We start from the raw sequence: 23302 nt of genomic DNA, 5'->3' as shown, positions 1-23302 counted from the left end.
AGAAAACGGGTCAGAGCTGGAAGGGCCCCAGGGGCATCGAGCTCAAACCGCCCCCCCTCCCCCTTTACAGAGTAGGAGACTGAGGCCTGGAGAGCCAAGGGGTTTTCCCACCATCACAGAGGGAAATGGTGTGGACAAATCACTAGCTGCTTCCTCGCAAGAAGACCTTAGGGAGACGGGGAAGAACTCCAGGGCCCTGGGTGTCAAGAGGGCCCAGAAAGGCAGGGCTGGGGCAAAGGCTCCCAGATCACAACTCTGAGCAGGGCCACCCCAGCCGGAGGCCTCCACCGTGCCCCACCTGCTGTCCGGTCCCCAAGAAGCCCCCATCCCCCCAGCTCCCAGGAAGACCGAACTCTACTCAGTTCCCACAATCAGCTGTAATTCTATTTAAACGTACTGGAAAGGCAGCCTCTGATTATGAAACCACCAGGTGTCATGGGGAGGGCGAGGGCTTCCCCAAGCAGAGGGCAGCACAGAGCAGGCCCACGAGGCAAGAACGGAGGAGAAGGCAGCTCTCCTCTCCCTGGTCCCCCAAGTGACAAGGTCCCGGAAGGAGAGGCTTTCTGAATGGCTCATGGAATTTACAAACTCAAAATTGTAAAGGGTGACTAGATAGAAATAACCATAATTGCCTGGGACACCTGTGGTTGTTTCCCACGAACTAGTATGTCCGCCAGGCCCGAGTCTTGGCCGCTAGTGCTGGAAACAGCTGCGTGCAGCCCCTCCGTTTCTTTTATCCTTGCTGAGCATATATACACTCCTGTGTTCCAGCACGATGCTGGTCTCCGCAGTCCTGCTCAGGACTCCTTGGACCATCTGTCCTCGTTAGGTTTATGGCCTCCAAAACCCCCATGTCTTCTACAGACCTTTGAAAACCTTAGCACTGAAAAGTCTTAAAACTGAAGAAATAAAGGGAAAACAGGACCCTTCTCAGAATGCAGCTCCACATCCTCCTGCCCTCCACTGATATGGGAGGCACGAGCCACGTCTCAGTGGCACCGGGGCTGGGGGCACAGGCAACAAGGGCGCCAGGCGTGCTTCTCTCCTCCCCTCACACCAGCCAGCAGCTGCAGGCCAGGGGCGGCCCCTCTCGCCTTCTGAGCCAAAGGCAGCTCCTTCATTGCGGGGAGCAAAGGGGGCTGGGTTAGCCCAGCACCATCTCTGGTCCCTCGCGTGTCTAGTTAAGGTCAGGGAAAGCGCAGGAGCAGGTCGGGAGAGAACAATGCGCTAAGCCATCACCCACACCCAGGGAGGGTGGCAGCGGGGGCCTGCCCGGGCTGGGGAGAGCCCAGGCCCCTCCCCTCCCTGAGGTCTCCTGGCTGTAACAGTAATCATCATCACCACCCTTCAAAAAGTCCTTTCACAGACATTTTCACAACAGCACAGTGAACTGGGAAAGCGGGGATCTTTATCTCTATTTGAAGCAAATCAAGGCTTTGAGTGGTTAGGTGATTCGCACATAGTGACACAGCTGGTAAGTGGCAAAGCAGGACCAGGGCTCCCTTGGCTGCACAAGGACCGAAACCCCTGCGGCTCCATCACTTCAGAGGAGCTGGGTAAGGGCCTGTGTCATCATCACCCAGAGCACAAGGAACTATGACCCTGGGATGGTTTTAAAATAGCTCCACACATTCTTTGACGCTCCTCCCTTCAAGAGGTGGAGATGAATTCCCCTCCCCTGGAGTGTGGGCTGCACTTAATGACTCACTTCCAGCCAACAGAATAAGGCAGAAGTGGTGGTGTGTGACTTCTGACCAGGTCCTAAAAGGTACTGTGGCTTCCTGCTTGCCCTCTCTCTCCTGCATCACTCACTCTGGGTGAAGCCAGCTGCCATGTTGTAAGGACGCTCAAGCAGCCCCAGAGAGGCCCATGTGGTGAGGATCTGAGGCCTCCAGCCAACAGTCCCAAGACAGCCACCTTCAGTCAAGCCTTCAGATGGTTGCAGCCCTGGCCGACATCCTGACCAGAGCTCTTGAGAGTCCCTGAGCCAGACCACCCAGTGAAGCCGTTCCCAAACGTCTAGCCTGGCTTCGCTGTAAATTAATCCATGTTTGCTGTTTTAAGGAGTTAACCTCCTGACTCCACCCCCAGACCCTGCAGCTGAAAGGGAGCCCCCAGGTCTGACACCAGCTCACGGTTAGAGCCTTCTCCCGAGGCGAGTCCCTCACGCTGCAGAGATGCTGGCTGTCTACTCACCTTTCCGGGTCCTGCAGGAGAAGCAGCAGGTACACACTGTGGGGATGGGGGCACCATCAGTGATAGCCCCCAGTTGACAGGAACCAGCCCCAGGCAAACCGGGAGGTCCCAGGGAGGTGTGGGGATCCCAGTGTGTTCAATACAGGGGTCCCAGGAATGTGGGTCTCTGTAGAGACACCGAGGTGGGGGAGGGGATCATTCCGGATCCAGCTTCCTCTCGGGTGCTAGAAAATGACCTTGCCTGGCCCACAGGGGTCAGTCCTTGTGTCCCGCAGCCCAAGGGAAGGCAGGGGACGACGTCCAAGTTTCCTCTGAGAAATAACTCCAACTGTGCCTGCCCAGACGCCCCTCCTCTCTCTGTCTCCCAGTTCAGAATGACCTGCAGGAAACTGACCGCTGAACCCTCAAAGCGGCCAAACGGTTAACTGGTTGCTACCTTACACGGTCTACTGGTCTTGGTGCACATCTGGGCCTTGGTATACAGTAGGTGCTCACTAAATACAAGCTGTCTCCAAGTTCACGGAAGGCAAGGATCATTTTTTTCAACTCCCTTGTACCCTTCCCGGGGTTCCGTGCCAGACTTTCCATAAATGGCGTCTGACAAAATGCCTCCCAGTCCATTCTACAGGGTGGGCGATGCAAACTGCATAGTGTTATTTTACACCAGTGGGCCTATATTTTTATTTTACATAAATTGTTATATAATATCTTATTCCGTTTTGTACTTTTTTCACTAGGCCTCGTGTTTTCAAACTCTACCTGTATGTACACTGAAACCGTTGCTTCCGACACTGCACACAACTCCACCGGGTGCAGCTACCGCGTCTTGCCCATCCTCTCCCAGCCTGCCTGCAACAGGTGCCACCCGCCAGGGCTTGCAAATAACCTTGACTGCTCTCCTCACAAGCCTAAGATGTAGGCTGGATAGGGATTCCTGTGCCTTTTCTCCAGAGGAAACCTGAAGCGAGTTGAGCTCGTTTTCTGTGCCAAGGTCAAATCCTCTGATAGCAGCCATCTGGGGTATCATTCTGAGGAAGGTTCTGAGGCTGAAATCTAGACCCAGAGGGAACAGGTGTGGTGACTGCTTGGTGACGTCTGCCTCGCTGTGTTGCATTTACCGTCTCTGCACAGGCCCAGGGTCACTCAGCCAGGATGGAAGCCCAGACTGGGGGCCGTTTCCCCGACCCGACCATGCCTGGCATCCGAGGCTGGGCGCTGGGAGGGCACACAAAGCTGGGCCTCCTTTGGCTGACTTCCTCCCAGGCACCCGGACCCTCCACTCTGGGGTTACGACAGCCCCAGAGCCTCTGATCTGGGTGCTTTTGCCCCACGCCCAGACCATGGGCCATCTTTCACTGGTCTTTCTTTCCGAGATGACTTTTATTTTAGGCCCAGAACAGCCAGGGCGAGGGCCAATGGTCCCTACCCTCCCTGCTAGGTCAGCACCTCCCTTGCCGGCCCCCTGACATCACAGGCGCCACGGCCAAGGGCAGGCAGTGAGAAGAGCAGGTCGTGTGGAGCACAGCAGGCTCTCTGGTTCTCTGCGAACTCTACCTGCTCGGCCTGCACACCTGCAACCAAAGCGCTGCCCCTGTCCCCCGGGGCATGGCAGAGGACGGAGGGCGGCAGGGTCAGAACCAAACAAATCAGCCCAAATCCGCTTCCGTCTAGTGATTGTCTGGGAAGATGTTCAAAGCCCAGGGGATGCCTCCCATCGCCTTTTTTTTTTTCCCGTATTGAAGTATAGTTGACTTACAATATTATGTTAGTTTCAGGTGTACAGGTGCAGTAATTCAATATTTTTATAGATCATACTCTGTATACAGATACTATAAATAATAATGGCTATACTCCTGTGCTGTGCATTGCATCCTTGTAGCCTATCTATTTGATATCTGGTACTTTGTAGCTCTTAATCCTCTCCACCCATTTTACCCCTCCCCGACACCACTCTCCCCTCTGGCAACCACTGGTCTGTTCTCAGTATCTCTGAGTCTGTTTCTGTTTTGTTATATTCATTTGTTTGTTTCATTTCTTAGATTCCACATATAAATGAAAACATACAGTATTTGTCTTTCTCTGTCTGACTTATTTCACTAAGCATAATACCCTCAGGTCCATCCATGTTGTCACAAATGGCAAAATTTCATTCCGTTTTATGGCTGAGTAATATCCATCACCTTTTCGATCCTACCAAACCTCTCTCTTTCCTAGTTCTGAAGCTGCCACGAATAATCCACCAAGGGGAGGTGTAGGCAGGAGGCCTGGATTCCAGTCCTGCGTGGCCTTGGCACAGTGTGTGACCTCCCTGAGCCTACTTCCTCTGCTTCGTTCACCTCTATAATGACAATATAGACTCTAAGAGGGAAAGGGACTGTAGGGCCAGCTAGGCCCACTTCCTCGCCAAAGCAGGAATCCCTCCCTAGAGCTTTGGTGTATGACTATTTGACTTTGGTTTGGGCCCTTCCAATGTCAGGAATCTCACTACCTCACAAGGCAGCCCATTTCTGTCCTGGATACTTTCATATTATAAAGTGCTTCCGTAGATGAGTTAGATATCAACAAGAAGAACAATAATAGCAGCAGCTACTACCTAGAGTGCCAGGCATAACCCTAAGCACCTTTACATGGATTATTTCGGTTGAGTCCTCACGACAACCCTACAAATGGGGCTTGTCATTCCCTGTGTTCAGATAAAGAATCTGCGGTGCAGACAGGATAAACGGCTTGCCCAGGCCACACAGCTAGTAAGTGGCTACCCCCTTGGAACTTTACCCCACTGGTTCCAGCTCTGCCCACTGAGCCTCACGGAATTGGGGCCCTTTTTCTTCCAATGACAGCTTTCACTTGAGGCTTCGTAGCCGGTAAGCTGACCGAGGGTGGAGGCGATATCTAATTGCATTTCACATCCCTATTTCTGCGACAGTGCCCAGGAGGTCAGAAGCTGTAGATGCTCAAGGAAACCTGATGGCCAGCAGGTGAGTGGAGAGAAGGCACTGGCCTAGGAGTCAGGGGGCCACAGGAGAATGCCGCCAGCAGGTGACCCTGGTGACAGCTCCCTTCCCTGGGTCTTTGTCTCTTCATTGGTAAAATCAGAGGATCAGACTGAGTGATCCCCAAGGTCCCCTCCTGCCTGGCCTTTTGGGATTCCACACTAAGTTCCCCTGGCACAGGGACAGGGTTCCCCTACCTGAGGTGGACCTCACCCCCATGGCCAAGCCTCCACCTCCCCAACCCTGCTAGGGTTAAAATCTCTCCCTTCCAACAGAAAAGCCACATTCTTCAATCCTGGTGCCGGGGGTAGAGAGGCCATTCCTGATAGGGTTGGAACCTGGCAGACGCTGGGCCGGGCCCTGAGCCGTTCTCCTTCCCCTGGAGGGGAGCATGGGTTGTCATTCCCAGGGCAGTGGTGAGGCTCCCTCTTTCCCATCCATGTCTTAGACCCTCAAGTCAGGTGGGGCCTGGAAGGACCCCAGGCGCAGGACTGAGGTGCCCCTGTAGGCTGCACCTCACAGCACACAGCGTAGGTCTAGGTGGCCTGGATGTCCCTGTTTATACATTTAAGGGCAGACTAGCCACCTGCACAGGTCACAGCCAGAGATTCCAACAGTGGCCCAGTTTCAGCCCCCAGGCTCAGTTTCCCACCAAGGTGGAGGGGTGGAAGTGATGATCCAGAACAATCCCCTGCAGCTCTCTCCCCATCACCCTTCTGCTGGCAGCAGCAGTGCTCAGCTCCTGAGAGCCAAGTCCCCGTAATCGTCCCAAGGAACAGTCTGGGAAACCCTGAGTCCTGGTCCAACTCCCTAGCCCTCTAATACCTGCCCCTACCTTCCACAAGCCCGAAACCCACTGAGGGATCAGACGTCAGTGGGTCCCAAATGTGGCTGCAACCTCGACAGCATCATGTACCAGGGTCTCACCCTAGACCTACTGAATCCTCTGGTGCGGGCGGGGGTGGGGTGCGGCCAGGACTCTGCACTTTTAAACAAAGTTCCAGGTCAATCCTGGCCCAGGTACCCCTCTACCAGGGGCAGACATCGAGGTAGAGGCGTGGTTTCCGTAAAGCCCTGGTCTCCACAGGAATTAGACCCCAGAGCTAGTGCGGCCTTTGCGTGTGGTGGCCGAGGTTATGCATGGGGCATGGGGGGCTCAGGGAGGGGAGGAGGTGGTAGAGCGAGAGACAGGACAGGAAATACCACGCAGGGAAAAGGGATACCGTGCCGTAAGCCCTGGCTGGGTGGGAGGAGATGCTCAGGGGCTCATGACAGGTAAGCCCTCCTGGGAGTGCGGGGTCAGAGAAGAAGAACACAGAGAAAGCTGCCCTGGCCCAGGTCCAGCTGGGCCTGTCGCCTCTAGGCTTGGTGCAGGTACTACTACACAACCCCTCCCAAACCCCCCAGATAATCAGATGGAGGAGATGGGGCCCTTTGGTGCACCTAACCCTGCCCCCCATCAGAGTCCCCGAGGCCAGCCGTCTGTCCTGGCCCAAGCGGTGCTCTGCCCCTTGTCTGGCCTGGCACGGTCTGATGGACGTCTGTATGGGTGGCGAGTCCTCGGGGCAAGGGCCCTAGGGGGGCCTGGGTCTCTCTCCACGAAAGCAAGGCCTACGAGGCGGAAAAGAGGGGAAGGGAAGTGACACCTACCTGAGCTGCCAGCGCTCTCAGAAGCACTCCTGGACATCTTAGGCTGGCCATGCTTGCCGCTGGCCCGCCCGGGCCCCGGTGGTGGGGGGCCTGCGGGAGCAGGGGCGCCGTCTCCCCTGATGGTGGAGAGGTCCTGCATACTGAAGCTCCGGAGTCTCTCTGACAAGGCACCCTGTCCCTGGAGACAACACAGGACGGGGCGCACGTCACAGGCCTGCCCCACGGACCAGGGCAGCCGTGGTGGGCGAGCGCAACCGAGGCCAAGAGGGGGCTCCGACAGTCAGCAAGGTGGAGGCCAGTCCTCTGGAATACTCTGCAGAGGGCCAGCTACCTGGTGTACTTGCAGGGAACACTGAGGGGGTCCAGGCCCAGAATGTTCTAGGGCCTCCTGTGGGCTCAGGAACTGTTCTTCTGGCTCCAGTCTCCTTCCTCTCCTTCAGACGCCCCCCACGATAAGCCAGAGCCTCAGCCAGACTCAGGGCCGAGGAAACGACTTCTGCCTTTGGTTCCTACTCTCCAGGGCTTGTCTGCGGCTTCTCAGGCTTTACATAAATAAAAATCCTTATAGAGCTACATTTTGCTCAGTTCCCAGGACACAAGAATCTGGCTGGAATATCGGAACTTAATAATCTATGTGCTCAGTCCTTACTCTTTTCAAAGGAAATAAAATGCAGACAGTATTTTTTAAATGTATGACAACAGCCATTTCTTTTATCTGTTCACATGACTGTTCATCAGTCACACTGACTGCCACTGTCACATTTGAGCTTCATAAAATACCCAAAGGTAATGAATCAGGAAGGAAAAAGATGATATTAAAAAAAAACACACAGGCAACAAAACACTGTTGACTGTAACCATTTCTTATTCTGAAGGAGCCACAGAAGCTGTCTCAGGGGGAAACTTCTTTTGTTTAGGAAAGCAAGATCAATCCATTATACGTATGAAAGGGAAGGGCCTCGCTGTCTGGATGAGAGAATCTGTCAAAGTGAAAGGATTATCAGGAAGGCCCAGGGATGAGAGCATTGCTTTAGGTGTGCCTCAGGGGCTGGAGGGGGAGACTCGTGTTTGGGGGAGAAGGAAACCTGAGGGCAGAGGGGCTGGTAAGGAGACGTGGATTATTGAGAACTGGGCTGGGATTTGGAGCAAGAGGTGACAGGCAAGTAACCACTAGGCAAATTGATAAACTGGGGTATCTTCAGAAACACTTGCGGGCATGCAGACTTCCCATAGGTACATGGGATGCATGGATGGGGGGGCGGAGGTATTTTATTTGAATAATGAAGGAAAGAGTAGTCCTAGAGGGCTAGAGGACGTGGGGACCACAGGCACCGCAGATAGAAAAGAACCAACAAATCAGCACAAAATCAGCGAGAGCAGCTAACAAGGGCTCTGGGCTGGGGGGTGGGATTGATGAAACCAACAAGGGCCATGACAGCATTAGTAAGAGGCTTTCAGAGATGGCAGAAGGGTTTGGAGATTTTTTTTCACTTTACTTAAATAGTAATGAAAATGAGCCAACAAAGCACAGTAATTGACTGAAGTAACTTTAGCAAAAGAGTCAGTTAGCTAAAGGAGCAAACGCAGAATGAGTTCATTAGAGGCAAAGGGGAAAACAAAGGAGCTTGCAGACAGTTTTAGAAAAAATGTCAGAATGAAACAAAGATGCATTAAAATATGAAAATGATAAGTTCTCAACCTACCAAAGATACTTAAAAAACCATGTCTCCAGGAAACTAACAACGGCAGAAAGAAAACTATTTAAATAATCAAATATATATACAGAACTTCCCTGGTGGCACAGTGGTTAAGAATCTAACTGCCAATACAGGGGACACGGGTTCAATTCCTGGTCCGGGAAGATCCCACATGTCGCGGAGCAACTAAGCCTGTGTGCCACAACTACTGAGCCCACACGCCACAACTACTGAAGCCTGTGAGCCCTAGAGCCCACGTGCCGCAACTACTGAGTCTGCGTGCAGCAACAACTGAAGCCCGTGTGCCTAGAGCCCGTGCTCAGCAACAAACAAGGGGAGCTGCCGCAATGAGAAGCCCGCGCACTGCAACGAAGAGTAGCCCCTGCTCACTGCAACTAGAGAAAGCCCACGTGCAGCAACGAAGACCCAACGCAGCCAAAAATAAAAATAAATTTAAAAATAAATAAATAAAATAAAATAAAATAATGTATATATACAACTAGAATCCTAAATCCAGGCAAAGGGGTGTTTGGAGGGCATTATGTGAGAAAGGCAGAAATCTCCCTGGTTGCCTCAGATACAGCTTCTGAACAACGGTGGGCAAGGGGTTTGAGGCTTCACCTTCTAGACAGAACAGCTGGATGGTCTTTGCCAAGAAAATGAGGGGGGAGACCAGCTCCCCAGTATAATCCCCTCCAAATCCATCAGCCAATGACCCATGATTATTCTACTCAGAAACATTCAAGATGACATCTAGGAATTTCCCTAGTGGTCCAGTGATTAAGACTCCATGCTTCCACTACAGGGGGCATGGGTTCAATCCCTGGTCGGGGAACTAAGATCCCACATGCTGTGTGGGGCAGCCAAAAAAAAAAAAAAAAGATCACTTCTGGGCAAAAAAACTAGGAGGGGCTTCATGATTCTAAGTCCAAATAACTGGTGGCAGACTAACTCCTTCCCTGGGTCTGCCAGCTCTTACAAAGGCTCAGCAATGTATCTGAGGAAAAGAGGCAGCAGGCATCACACAGGTCCGTGACCATTTCAGCAAAGCACTCAATTCCAGTCCCAGAAGCCAGTCGGCCTGCTCCAGTATCACTAGTTTCATGAAGACTGGAAGTGGTAGAGGTTAGGAAAGAAAAGGAGATAATAATAGCTCAGTATCGACTGAGTCCTGTCTCAGAAGAAACCACGGCAGCATGGATACAGGCTCTTGAAAACAAATTAGCCAGTACCCATCAAAACAATCTGAGATGGTTCAGATCAATACAGCCCTTTCATCTGTGAACCTCTCAGCCCTGCTCAGTCTCTACTGCAAACCTCATCTCCATTCACTTTCCACAAACCTTATTCCACCAGCCAATTCAGCTCTGCTCTGAGAATCTTCATTTTGTTATTCTGGGAACAGCCAAGAGTGGTTCTCTGGTATTCTGCAAAATTGGGTTCCTTATTTTTGGGAAAATAAATTTGGACTCCCTAAATTTGGAAAAGCTTAAAAACATATTCTGTAATTCAATGAGCCACATATTAAAAGCTTTGAGAAGTCGTAGTGTTTTGGGTTGTTTGACTCAGCATATCCCAAATGTATTTGACCACAGTGGGACAGACTGTTAGTTGACCATCCAAAAGTCATTCCCAATTCCGTTCTCGAAGTGGTGAGAAAAAAACAGATTTCCCAAACTCCCTCCTAGCTATTATGCATGGCCATGTGATGCAGTTCTGGCCAATGGGAGGTAAGGGGAAACCTGCTAAGGGATTTCTGGGAAAGATATTTTCTCTCTCTCACATGCAGAAGGAGAAAGGCCTGACCCTGATCCCTGCTTTCTGCCTTTGAGTGTGGGAACTGCCACCTTGTGACAAGGAGACTCACAGAGACATCCACCCGGAGCCTTGGCATCACTAAGTCACTGGAATACTGACAGTGCCCATTTACTCCTAGACTTCTTGTGAATAATTCTCATCAATTACAAGACATACATTTTTTCACCTCTGAAAACTAGGGAGGGTCTTACAATTGCTGTTGCCTTGTCCTTGTTGGCACTGCCTACACATGAATGCACTTGGTTGTTATTCCCAAAGGCATGACCAGACGATGGAAACTCCTGACTGTTCACTGTTAACAAACCATTTAAGACCCAATTGGGACTTCCCTGGTGGCGCAGTGGTTAAGACTCCGCCCCTCCAATGCAGGGGGCTCGGGTTCAATCCCTGGTCAGGGAACCAAGATCCCACATGCCGTGTGGTGCAGCCAAAAGATAAAAAAAAAAAGACCCACTTGAAGAAGGAATCTGAGTCTAAGTTGCCTAAAACACGTTCCACTGACACCTTCAAGTAAGATGAAGAAAATGGCAACATCAGAACTGGCAGAATGGGTATCAGCAGCATGGATGAAAATCTCAGAGACAAAAGCTCTGCATCACCAACGCTCTAGAAAGCACAGAGAGCGATGTGGCCTCCTCATAAACGGATACTGATGAACGGAGTTGAAAAGTGATTCAGAAGAATCAGATTCTGAAAGTGAAGGTTAGAAAGACTTCAATCAATTTATTGTGCCTATATCCTTTATTGCATATACAAAAGTGACACACAGAAAAATCTATGTCTAAAGACTCCAAAAGAGTCTTTTTAATAAGTAGAAGTAGATGGGACTTCCCTGGTGGTCCAGTGGTTAAGAATCTACCTTCCAATGCAGGGGATACGAATTTGATCCCTGGTTGGGGAACTAAGATCCCACATGCCACGGGGCAACTGAGCCCATGGGCACTCTAGAGCCCAGCCTCATGGGACCAGAAAGGAACACATCCACAGCCTTCCATGAAAACTAATCTCCTACTTGTATTGTCATACTTTGACCTCTTTATTCCCCACAGTATTATAAGCATGGTCTACCCAGTTTTGTTGTGGCTGCTTGTTTACATGCTGTTTGTTTTAAAAGACTCACCTTGCTTTTTTCTGGGCACGTCAACAACATATGATCCAGTGGCTCTCTCAGCTGGGCTCCTAGAGCCCCAGAAATCCCACAGAAGTATCTTGGGGGCAAGGGAGGGGAATCTATTCCTGATTACTTTAATCTTTTCTTTTTCCTGGCTAAAACTCTTAGAAAATTGGACTTTAAGAAGTAAACTGTGGGGACTTCCCTGGTGGCACAGTGGTTAAGAATCCGCCTGCCAATGCAGGGGACACGGGTTCGAGCCCTGGTCCGGGAAGATCCCACATGCCGCAGAGCAACTAAGCCCATGCACCACAACTACTAAGCCTGCACTCTAGTGCCTGCATGCCGCAACTACTGAGCCCACGTGCTGCAACTGCTGAAGCCCATGCACTTAGAGTCTGTGCTCTGCAACAAGAGAAGCCACCACAGTGAGAAGCCCGTGCACCGCAACGAAGAGTAGCCCCCGCTCACCGCAACCAGAGAAAGCTTGCATGCAGGAACAAAGACCCAACACAGCCAAAAATAAATAAATAAAAGTAAATTAAAAAAAAAAGTAAACTGTGTCACTGAATTTTCTATTAATCTGAGATCTTTTCTGTATTTCAATTTTAATTTTATTGATGTAGTCTTTCATTTGTATTTAATTACTACATTTTTCTAATTTTATAGATGGATCCAAGATATAAACCTTAGGGACTCATATGTACTTTTATGTACATATTTATATGTATATGTACTGTAAATATTTTTTTTAACTTTCACAATTAATTTTTATTGGAGTACAGTTGATTTGCAATGCTGTGAATCTGAGAACTTTTAACTCCTAATCCTTCCCCCAATTTGTAAGGAATAAGAAATCCATGTAGCTAACACACAGCAAATTTTCTACATTTTGATGCTTTTCTTAGTCAGAGGAGGGAGTGTATTCCTGGGAAAACCCAGACCTTTAAAAAGCTGATATTCTAAGTAAAACAATTTACCACCAACAGAATACCTGCCATTAGGGCCCACAGAACCCCGATTCAACAGTTACTAAGTTTGGTTGCAAGCCCTTGACGACGTCCTCTTTTCCAGAGGGACACACAGGGGAAGGGACACCAGTGACAAGGACACAAGTGACAGGAGGGGGCTCCAGCAGAGCACAAAGCTTAGCCCACCTCACCTCACATGGTTTCTACTGCCTTCAACTGATAACAATGAGAACGAAGACAAAAGGCTTTAGTGAGTCAGGCAATTGATAACAAAGCCGCCAGCATAACCACATTTCCCACTGGCGATTCAAATATTTGAAAAAAAAAAAGTACTTCCTTCTAAATTCCCACAGGGTTCCCACCTCGCTAACACAGTTAACCTCTACAGCTATACATGCTCCACATCAAGGCCAAGCCGGCTCCTTCTCAACATGCTGGAGGAAGGCAAGGGCCTCTCGTTCATGACACAGAATTGGATTAACAAACAAAAGAGAGAGAAAGGATCCTTCCCACCATGGCATCAATCGTCAAATTCAATTCATTCTCCAGGCATGAAACAAACAAACCAAAAAACCAAATAAGTTAATTGCATGTTAGATGCTACCAAATCAACACAATAAGAGGTTCTGGGAGGAGGCTGGCTGGGCCTCGGCTCTGGGATTAACGCACATGTACACACACGGCTGTCGGGAGGAGAGACACCTGGCTCCGATCCAGACCATGGGCTGGTGGGCACAGGTGGCTGTTGGCCTCCCTTCCCGAAGGGATCAGTTTGGAGTTAGTCACATCTCTCAGCGGGGTTACCTGCCCTTCTCTGAGGTCCAAAGAGGAGACAAAAGGAAAGAATCCAACCACCTGATAAAGGGGAAAAGAAAAAAAAAAAAGCCATGGGCACCAAACCGACAAAATGGGTTGAAGGGCACCATGCTGCCCTGGCCTCCTACAAGTCACTCATTCACTCACTCACTTCTTCACTCCTTCATTCGCAGCCAACGCTGATGGAGTGTTACCTGAAGCTCTGAGTGAAGCCCCGCAGGGGAAACAAACATGAATAGGAAACATGACACGGTTCCTGCTCCCAAGGTTCTCACGGTCTGGCTGAGGCATCGAGACACAAACGCGTACGAGACAGCAAATGACAGGCGACAAAACATGCGACAGAAGTTCAGGCGACAGAGACAGAGCACTGTTGGCTAGAATACCCGGCGAGGCCTCGTCCAAGAGCTCAGACTTGAGCGAGGCAAGGGCTGCACCATCAGAAAGAGAGGGAAGGACACTGTGGTCAGAGAGTGGTTGGAGCCAAGGTGTGAGAGTGGAAAAGCCGGGTGCATTTGGGAAACTGCGATTGAACCAGTCTGAGGAGAAGAGGCTCGGGTGCTGGTGAGGAGTGGGAGATCAGTCTGGAAAAACTGTATTTTGCCTCAACTTGGACTTCCATGAGAGCTCCACTGAAGGTTTCTGAGTAGTGAGCAAAGTGAAGACAGTGGGATTTTAGAGTCATGAGAACATTCTGGACACACTGCGTGGCACACATGGAGAACGGCCCCTGGTATCTGCTCTGCCTTCCTTCCTCAGGTTGGAGGTGGGCACATGGATGTCTGCAATAAAGACCGGAAGTGCCCTTAACGGGAGATGAAGTGCAAAAATGAACATTAACTGGTGAGGGAAGGCCGGGTGGGAACACTGGCCAACACCTGAGGCCAGGCTGGATCTGAGGTGCTGACAGCAGCTGCCGAGGACATGAGGACCTGGATCTGGGAAGTGACACAGGGCTGTGCAGCACAATGACAGCACACAGATGAGCAGAGTCCCTGTAAAGCAGAGCACGGCCTGGTCATCTGAGTCAGGCCAGCACCCAGGTGATGGCGTTCGGGGGTCACCGGGAAGGACTCCACCCGCAGCAGCTGTCCAGCCCTCATGTGTAGAAGGCCGCCAGAGAGATGCAGCTGGAAGCTCTGCTTGGTCCACGCTTCCTCCTTGGAGAGGCCAGGCCCTGAGGGGAGGTTAAAGTGGTGGCAGATCTCTCTTCAAGGAGCAGGAGTGGAGTAGGGGACCCAAAGGTGGGGCATCCACAAGACAAATTTGCTCAGTGAAAAGTGGAGCTACATTTACAACTTCCCACTTTATCACAGTGATGACGCTTTGTGTGTTTATTTGTTTTGCTTTTCAATATCCTAATTTCTTTTTTCTTTTTATTGAAGTACAGTTGATTTACAATGTTATATTAGGACACAGTGATAAAGCTTTAAAGAAACTATCTTTAGTCTCTTAACGTAACTTGCGACCCACCACCTGCATTTAAGCGTGGCCCCAGCCTTGCCTCAAGGCAAAGTGGGAGCCTGCCTTGGGGGCAGTTGCTGGCTGTCTTTTGCATATGAATGTACCTTCTTAACTCCTAGAGGTGTCCCAGATAAAACGGTCAGAAGAGCAGGCAGACAACCTTAAAAGCACCCTGGGCTGTGACTGGCTCTAGAATTCTCAGACAGGCATCCCTCAGGCTCTCAGCCGTGGGGCCTCAGGGCCTGGGGGTGTGATCCAAGCAGAATGTGGTCAGGAATTGTCAGTTCAGTGTGTGTGGAGGGGGGGGCCATGGGGGTGTCTGGAGTGATGCAGGAACACAGGACTGGGAACTGGAGTATCCGTCTCAGCCCAGCTCGGCATCTAACAGCAGCATGACCTTGGGCAGCATCTAACAGCAGCACGACCTTGGGCAGCATCTAACAGCAGCATGACCTTGGGCAGCATCTAACAGCAGCATGACCTTGGGCAGCCGCTCAGCACTGGGATCTCAGTGTCCTCCCCTGTGAAGTAAGTGCACCTAAGGCTCCTTCCTGTTCGTTCTCTCTCTCTCTCTCTCTTTCTCGGTGGGGACTGGGGCAGGGGCTCACGTGTTATATAGACGCTGCCACTCAGACACTGCTCACCTCAAGGCTGAGCAGGAGGCGGAAGTCGGGCCCAGAGCAATGAGGGACCTGAGGCCCAGGGTGGGAGAGTGGCTTGCCCAGGGCCACACAGCACAGGCAAGGTGGACAGGGAGGGACAAGGGCACAGGCAACGCCCCAACTGTGCCCAAGCTACCGCACCACAGAGAAAAGACGGGAAGAGATCCACACAAGCAGGAGACAGCCTCGTCTCCACAAGAGTCTGGATTGTAAATAACTTCCCAATGCCAGCATCGGACTTGTTTCTCTTATTGGTTCAACAGTGAGTGAAGATCATGATCAACCTTAGAGAGCAAACTGACACAGAAGAAGTGACTAACAGGTAGCCTCAGCATGAGCTCTGCCTCCTGGGAAGTCTCTATGGACATCGACTCATGACTATTTTGTGGCAAAAACCATTATCATGCCCATTTTGCAGGTGAAGAGACTGAGGCTCATAGAGGTGCAACAGCAAGTGGGGGAGCTGGATTTTTTTTTTTTTTTGGCCAGGCCACGTGGCATGTGGGATCTTAATTCCTTGACCAGGGATCGAACATGCACCCCCTTCATTGGAAGCACAGAATCTTAACCACTGGACCGCCAGGGAAGTCCTGGAGCTGGGATTTTTTTAACCTGGGTCTGCATATTTCCAAAGCCCATACTTGTTGCTAAGCACTGCTCTCCTGGCTGTGACAGCTAAAAATATGAACAGCCATCCTTCATTCCTTTACCACTTACTGTGCACCTAGTAGGGGTGCAGATAAGACATGGCTATAAATGACTACAAGAGGGCCACTGGGGTGCCATGAAGTGAGAGACCAGTTCCACCAGGAATCTAAGGAGGCTGCTGTGACGGAGGTGGCTCTTGACCTTGAAGGGTGGACAGGATTTCAAACAGGTGGGAACAGGGGCAGATGAACTAGCATCAGTAGAGGCAGGAAAGAGAAAATTCTAGAAACAGCAGAGTTGCTATTTCTAGAACAGCACTGAAGGTGGCGCTGTAAGTACAGTATACAAGAACCAGAAAGGTCAGGAGAGACTAGACAGGAAGGCTGGGATCAGGGCCAAATGCACAGGCCTCAAACAGGAAGGGAGAGTGGCAGTGACCCCTTGAGTGGCTACTGCAATAGTCCAAGCTAGAAGGGAGGGTGCCTGGAAGAGGGCCTGGAAGGAAGGACGGAAGGGGTATCAAACGGGCAGGACTTGAAGAGTAAATCGGAGGAAGGAGGAGCATCAAAGATGACTGAGATTTGGAGCTTGGGGTCCAGAGAGGATGGTGATTTTGTCATCATCAGAAATTTGGGACACAAGAGGAGGGACAGATTTGGAGTTAGAGAGATGTTGACTGAAGGTACCAGGAGACAGGGAGGAGATGTTCAGAGAACCAGAAATGCTGGACTTGAGACCTGGGAGAGAAGCTGATCTGGGAACCAGGAGCATCAGGTGCTGACAGCTGAAGGTGAGGGAAAGGATGAGGTGGCTCTGGGATGGAGAGGAGAGCAAGGTGGGGCCCTGGAGAATTCCCCCCAACACTGAGGGAGTGAGGGGAGGAGGGAGGGAGAGACAGGAGACAGGATTCAGGGAGGAGGAGGTGACCGAGAAGGAAGGTGCATCGCCACAGCCAAGAAATAGCTCTTCCCGCTCAAGTTGATCCTAAAAGTGCTTTCTCAGACCTCCTAGGTTCAACCAGGCTCTTCTCAGAAGTCAGGCAGGCAGGTGGGCTTCCCTCTTTCCACTGGGACCCTCGATGCATCCAGCTACATATGATCTCCACAGGCAAACTTGGAACAGAGATTGGGCAAGTGATATCAGACCAGCAACTCCGCGTGAGTGCCAGCCCTTCTGCTGACTTGTGAGACTAAGTCTCGTTTGTTTTAATGCACCTCACCATCTATGGAGTGGAGTAAGGTGAGGTAACATTCCAAGTAGAAACGTCGGGAGGAAGACAGGGTGTTGAGTAGCAAAGGCGAGCATGGTAGAACCACAGTGGACAAGGCTTGCTTGGTGCTGCTTCAGGTTGTTTCGGAAATAAGCTCCAGTGCAAGCTGATTTGTCTGGGAGGGAAGTATTCCCTACCCTCTACCTAAATTTTTTCAGCAGGTTGTCCATAACAGTTTATGTAGTCTTGGTGTTTAAATGGTTGCCATGGTGAACTCTAAATATTAATTTTTTTAAATTTAAATTAGAAACACTGCCCAAAGATGCTCTTTGAAAGGTTTTTTTAGTTTTGTTTTGTTTTTTAATTATTTATTTATTTATTTTTGGCTGTGTTGGGTCTTTGTTTCTGTGCGAGGGCTTTCCCTAGTTGCAGCAAGTGGGGGCCACTCTTCATCGCGGTGCGCGGGCCTCTCACTGTCGCGGCCTCTCTTGTTGCGGAGCACAGGCTCCAGACGCGCAGGCTCAGTAGTTGTGGCTCACAGGCCTAGTTGCTCCGCGGCATGTGGGATCTTCCCAGACCAGGGCTCGAACCCATGTCCCCTGCATTGGCAGGCAGATTCTCAACCACTGCGCCACCAGGGAAGCCCTAAATATTTATTTTATGTCACACAGTCCTTGGCTAAAACAGAAGAAAGAGGGCTAACTTGACATAAGCTAGCGCAGAGGCTGGGAAATGTTCCTCTGAGGGGTGAAGGGGACAAGCATGAAACTTCCTGGAGTCCTCAGCCACTTAGATTCAGCACACACAAGTGTGCGAAGCCAGACAAGGGAGACGCAGGGACCCAGAAGGGACAGCAGTCTTCTCTTCTTCCTTGGAAATACATTCAAAGCATGAGCGGATACAGGGAGGTTTTATAAAAAGAAAATTAACACCTGCCCTCTGATTAATCGTAAACAGGTAGTTTTTGCTTTTGTCTTTTGTGGGGTTTTTTTGGCAAGAAAAAAAACAAAGGCAAAGGCAAACAACTCCAGTCTGGTCAGAAGCCCCAAATCACGAGGCTTATGAACTTTCCAGAATGAGCTTCTGGTTCCAAGAATAAAGTTCCATGTCATTTGAAAGCAGTATTTTTATTCAAGCAAGAGGTTTAGATAAAGCAGTGATGGATAAAAAATAAGGATCAGAGGGAGAGGACATTTTTTAAAACTATTTATGCTGAACTGTTTAAAGAGTTTGTTTTTAAAGCAAAATTGAGTGGGAATTTTTTTTTTTAATGAGTGGGGAAACACTATAATTTATCTCTCTGTGATTGTGCCTAGATGTTCAGATGCTAGGGCTATAACCAAGGCTTGGCTATACCCTGGTGGCCACTGACCATAACTGCAGGCAAAGTACCTGAGCTTTGGCTGGCAAGTCAGCAAAGTGGAGGTCATGGTGTGAAAGCAGAGCCGGACCAGGGGAGAAGATGAAGAAATGAAAGATCCACCATGGGCAATGCTATAGGCTGAGTCTCCATCTCCCTGTTTTCCTCATGAACCTCATATACAGAGGCCCCAAAGGGCTGAGTGGGTAAGGGAGGGGCCCTTGTCAAAGCAGAGCACTGCAGGCAAGAAGATGGAAATAAGGCAAAAGAGAACCCAAGAGGCTAAACAGAGGGCTTGGGACAGTGTTGCCCAAGAGAACTTTCTGCAATGGTGGGAACGTTCTATCCCTGTGTCAGCCACAAGCCACACTGGCTGCTGAGGACTTGAAAGGGGGTGAGTAAAGACAGAGGAATTGCATATTAAAATTTACTTAATTTCAATTAATTTAAATTTAAATAGCCACACATGGCAAGTGGCTACCATTTTGGGCGGAGCAGGATTGGAGGCATCAAAAAGTTTATTCTTCAGATCAATCAACAAGGTTTAATGAGTGCAAAACACCAGAGAAGTTAGCAAAGTTTGGTTTTTGGTTTTGGGTTTTTTCTAAGCAAGAAACAAAGGAAAAGAGTCCAGAGTCACTCATGGCCAGAAGCTCACAATCTAACAGGAAATACTAGATTCTAGGGGGGAAAAATCCCACACGCAATCTGGGGAAGAAGCATCCCTAATTCACAGAATGCCAGCTCTACTTAGACCAGCTGTCTTAAACAGGTGACTTTAATAACGCAATTGGCAGCAGTGGAACTGTTCTAGGGATAGGATCTCCAGGGAAAGTAAAAGGGCATTATTTTTCAAGTTATGAGACAGGTAAAAAGCAAGATTGGTTTACCAGGCCTGAGAAGTGGGCAGGTGGAAGAGACCTAGGATATGGTTCAAATGTCAAGGGGAATAAGGTGGACTGGATACCTCACAGTTTTTTGGGGTTTTTTTGAAGATTTTTTTTGATGTGGACCATTTTGCAAGTCTTTATTGAATTTATTACAATATTGCTTCTGTTTCTTTCTTTTTTTTTATGTTTTGATTTTTTTTGGCCACGAGGCACGTGGGATCTTGGTTCCCCGACCAGGGATTGAACCGACACCCCCTGCGTTGGAAGGCGTAGTCTTAACCACTTGACCGCCAGGGAAGTCAGTTTTAAAACTACCTGACAGTTTTAAAACTCTGGATCAATTGGTTTTTCTCACTATTGTTTCTCTTCCCGTGAGAATGTGTTTTGCTTAACTAATGAGTTTCTAGAGCATTATTTTTAAAAAGAGAGAGATTTCCAATTCTAGTCTTAAAAAGACGTGGGGCTCAATTTTCCCTCTGGGTGGAATTACTGGCTGGGAAACAGCTAATATCTAAGCTCAGAGCCAGCCAAGAGACTAGGGACACTTAGAAAGAAGGTACTAGCGAAGTGTGTCCCTAGGAAGGAGACAGAGCAGCTTTTGCTGAAAGAAAAAATGCATCCATCACTACTTCCCGGGGGCAAGGATTAGACCTTGGGGAAAACTGGGGGGGTGGGCTGGGGGTTAATAGGCCTGGGGAGAAATTTCCAACGTGTAATTTTGTTTGTTTGTTTTAGCTTTTCTATTCTAAGATAAAACATTAACATTAATAACAACTTATATTTGTACAGTGATATGGTTTACAAAGCTTCTTCACACTTCATGATGATCCAAAAACCCTGCAAACTTTCATTTTTTTAGAGAAAGGGCTCAGGGCTCAAGGTTATAAGGAAAAAAAGAATTAACTAAAAGTGTAGGCAGAAGATCTTTCATTCTTCTGGTTAAGCTCTGCAGTTTCCTCCTGGGGAGCCATCAAAGGATGGAAAGTAGAGCAGATGAGGAAGGAGTGACCCTCCTCATCCGGTCACCTGGTCCCAGCCTCCCTTCAATCTGTCTGAACTCAGAGAGAGGCTCTCAGTCACCTCACCCTCTCTCCTGCAACTGTTTGGCTAAATGCAGTGGATATTTACAGTGAGAACTGATTTGTAGGTTGAGGGTGTTTTCTGGGAGGAGACAGGCAGGGTCCAAGAGATGTAAAATGGAACCATGAGTAGGGCGACCATAAATCCCGGTTTGCTTGGAACAGACCTAGTTTCTACCTGTTGTTCCAGCATAATAATTACAGCACCGTTTCACTCTCAGATGTGTCCTGTTTGAACATTATATGGTCACCCTAGCCACTGTGACCAGGCAGAGTGTCTTTTTTTCACAAAATTGCTTTGATTGTTCCCCTGGGGTAATCGACAAGGTTGTTCTGGACTCAGCTTTCTCATTCTCAAGGTTAATGCTTCTAAGGAGCTAAATCTGCATCCCAGGAATGTTAAAGAAGTTAACTGTTTTAACCCTAATCACCTGTGGTGTATGGTTCTGGATGGGCCCTCAGGCAATGACCTGTAAAGAGTTGGCTGTTTATTTTATTTATTTATTTTTTTAAATATATTTATTTATTTTGCTTATTTATTTTTGGCTGTGTTGGGTCTTTGTTGCTGCACGAAGGCTTTCTCTAGTTGCGGTGAGCGGGGACTTCTCTTCATTGCGGTGCAAGGGCTTCTCATCGAGCTGGCTTCTCTTTGTTGGGGAGCAAGGGCTCTAGGCACAGGAGCTTCAGTAGTTGTGGCACACAGGCTCAGTAGTTGTGGCTTGCTGGCTCTAGAGCGCAGGCTCAGTAGTTGTGGCGCACAGGCTTAGTTGCTCCGCGGCATGTGGGATCTTCCTGGACCAGGGCTCGAACCCATGTCCCCTGCATTGGCAGGGGGATTCTTAACCACTGAGCCACCAGGGAAGTCCGAGTTGGCTGTTTAAAAATCATCTGGGGAACTTGTTAAAAATAGAGATTCAAGGGCTCACTGCCTGAGATTCTGATTCAGCATATCTGAGAATCTGTTTAAAAATGAAAAACAAAGCTTCCCAGGTGGTTTGGATACTAAAGCCAGATTTGAACCCAGTGATGACTTATCATCCTTTGGCCGCGGCCTGGAGTGGTCCATTGTTACTATGGAAACCACTGATCTATCCCTCAGCCAGGTTGAATTTTACTTCTTCTTTTTCTTTTCTTTTTTTTTTTAAGTACACATCTGTTGCAAAAACAGAGGGTGTCGGGAACCAGCTGCAAGCTAACACAGTTCTTGCAGCTTAAAGCATGGCAAAGTCCTGCTTAATTCTTGACAGGACCCGAAAGAGTTATTAGAGAAGATATGAGTCTTGGCCCGTGAGGTTGCTTGCGGTTTCTCTAACTATAGTTTGTCCTTGGCATGTTTCGGTAATCACAGTCTGTTCTCACGCATGTTTATATTCTGGTTCGCAGAATGTTTTGTACTATAACTTCAAAACTAAGGAAATACTGTCTGATGGTTCTGTCTTGTGATTTTAACAAAAACATGTATTGCCTACTGCAATCTATAAAAAGAGTTTTGATGGGAGATAAAGTGTGTGTGTGCTTGTACACCATCCTCCTGACCCCGTCTCCTCTTAATCCCCGCACCTGCTCTCAGGACTTGTTCCTCAGTCTTACAGCGACTGACAAGTGGCGCCTGAACAGGGACCTGAGTACGTGGGCTGTTGAGAGGGACCCCGGAGATACTTCGCGTGCACGCATAAGGTAAATGAGATTGCGCCGGGGGATGTTTTACAGGTAGTTTTTCTTTCTGTTTTATTCTCATCAGGAGTAAAAATGGGGCAAACTGGATCTAAGGAACGACAACTGTTCATTCAGCTACTGTACTCTACGTTATCCATTTGGGGCGTTAAGGTTACGCATAAACAGCTTGATCGTTTTCTTCATTTTGTGCAGGAAATTTGTCCATGGTTCCCGGAAGGAGGAACTGTTAATATTCAGACATGGGAAAAAATAGGTCAGCAATTGAAAACTTTCTATTCACTTCATGGACCTTCTAAGGTTCCTGTAGATACTTTTTCACTTTGGAATTTGATAAGGGACTGTCTTGACCCAACTCATGAGATTCAGAAGTTATTCAAAGCAGCGTCTTTACGCCGCTCTCCTTCTGCTCCTCAGTTACAAAATTTGTCTGAGGAACCTGAGCCTGTCTTTCCTACTGCGCCTCCCTTTTTGGCGACCATGCCATCTTCAGAGTCCCTGGAGGATGATGATAAGTTATCCTCAGAGGATGAGGCTGAATTGGAGGAAGAGGCTGCACGATATCACAATCCTGATTCTGATGATGGCATTTTTGCAGCCCTTAAGAATGCACCTGCGGGATCTGAAAACTTCCCTATATTAGATAAAACTTCATTTACTGCTCTAGCCCAAGCTTTAACTTGGGTAAAACATTTACATGATGTTACTCAAGATGCTTCCCTAGCCCCTGTTGCGCATTCTTCTGGTTTTTCCTTGCCAACGAAAGTTCCTGATGAGCCTCCCTCAGTGGCTCGGGGGTCTATGTCTGTTTCTTCTACTTTCTCTCTGCCTGTGAGTCTTTCTTCTCCACTCCAAACTGCTTTATTTCAAGCTTCTAAGCAGGGGGAAGATATATCTTCTTTGGGGTTTAAAATAAAGAAGGGGGAATATACCACAACCCTGCACAATTTATTGCGACGTTCTTTATATACTTTAAATTTTTTGAACGTAGATAAGCAAGGACAGACAGCTGCAGAAAGATTTTGGCATCCTCGTGCCTTGTCTTTTGTTGAAGTCCGTTGGC

The 23302-nt window shown here is 49.1% G+C and overlaps 1 protein-coding gene across 4 annotated transcripts in view; it reads right to left on the bottom strand.

Annotated features, from left to right (window-relative positions):
- The window catches only part of REEP1 (receptor accessory protein 1), a 113912-nt gene that overhangs the window by 9228 nt on the left and 81382 nt on the right, over positions 1 to 23302 (bottom strand). Inside the window, exons 6-8 of one of the 4 annotated variants that reach the window (XM_036873236.1) lie at positions 13241 to 13291; positions 6840 to 7017; positions 2197 to 2232 (exon numbers count right to left, since the gene is read on the bottom strand). In XM_036873236.1, the coding sequence (XP_036729131.1) occupies positions 2197 to 2232; positions 6840 to 7017; positions 13241 to 13291 (265 nt within the window). The remainder of the gene's footprint in view (positions 1 to 2196; positions 2233 to 6839; positions 7018 to 13240; positions 13292 to 23302) is intronic. The other 3 variants (XM_036873237.1, XM_036873238.1, XM_036873239.1) reach the window with 3 other exon arrangements.

This window comes from Balaenoptera musculus, chromosome 13 (assembly GCF_009873245.2).
Source record: "Balaenoptera musculus isolate JJ_BM4_2016_0621 chromosome 13, mBalMus1.pri.v3, whole genome shotgun sequence".
NCBI lineage: Eukaryota > Metazoa > Chordata > Mammalia > Artiodactyla > Balaenopteridae > Balaenoptera > Balaenoptera musculus.
This window is presented reverse-complemented; position numbering and strand designations above follow the sequence as displayed.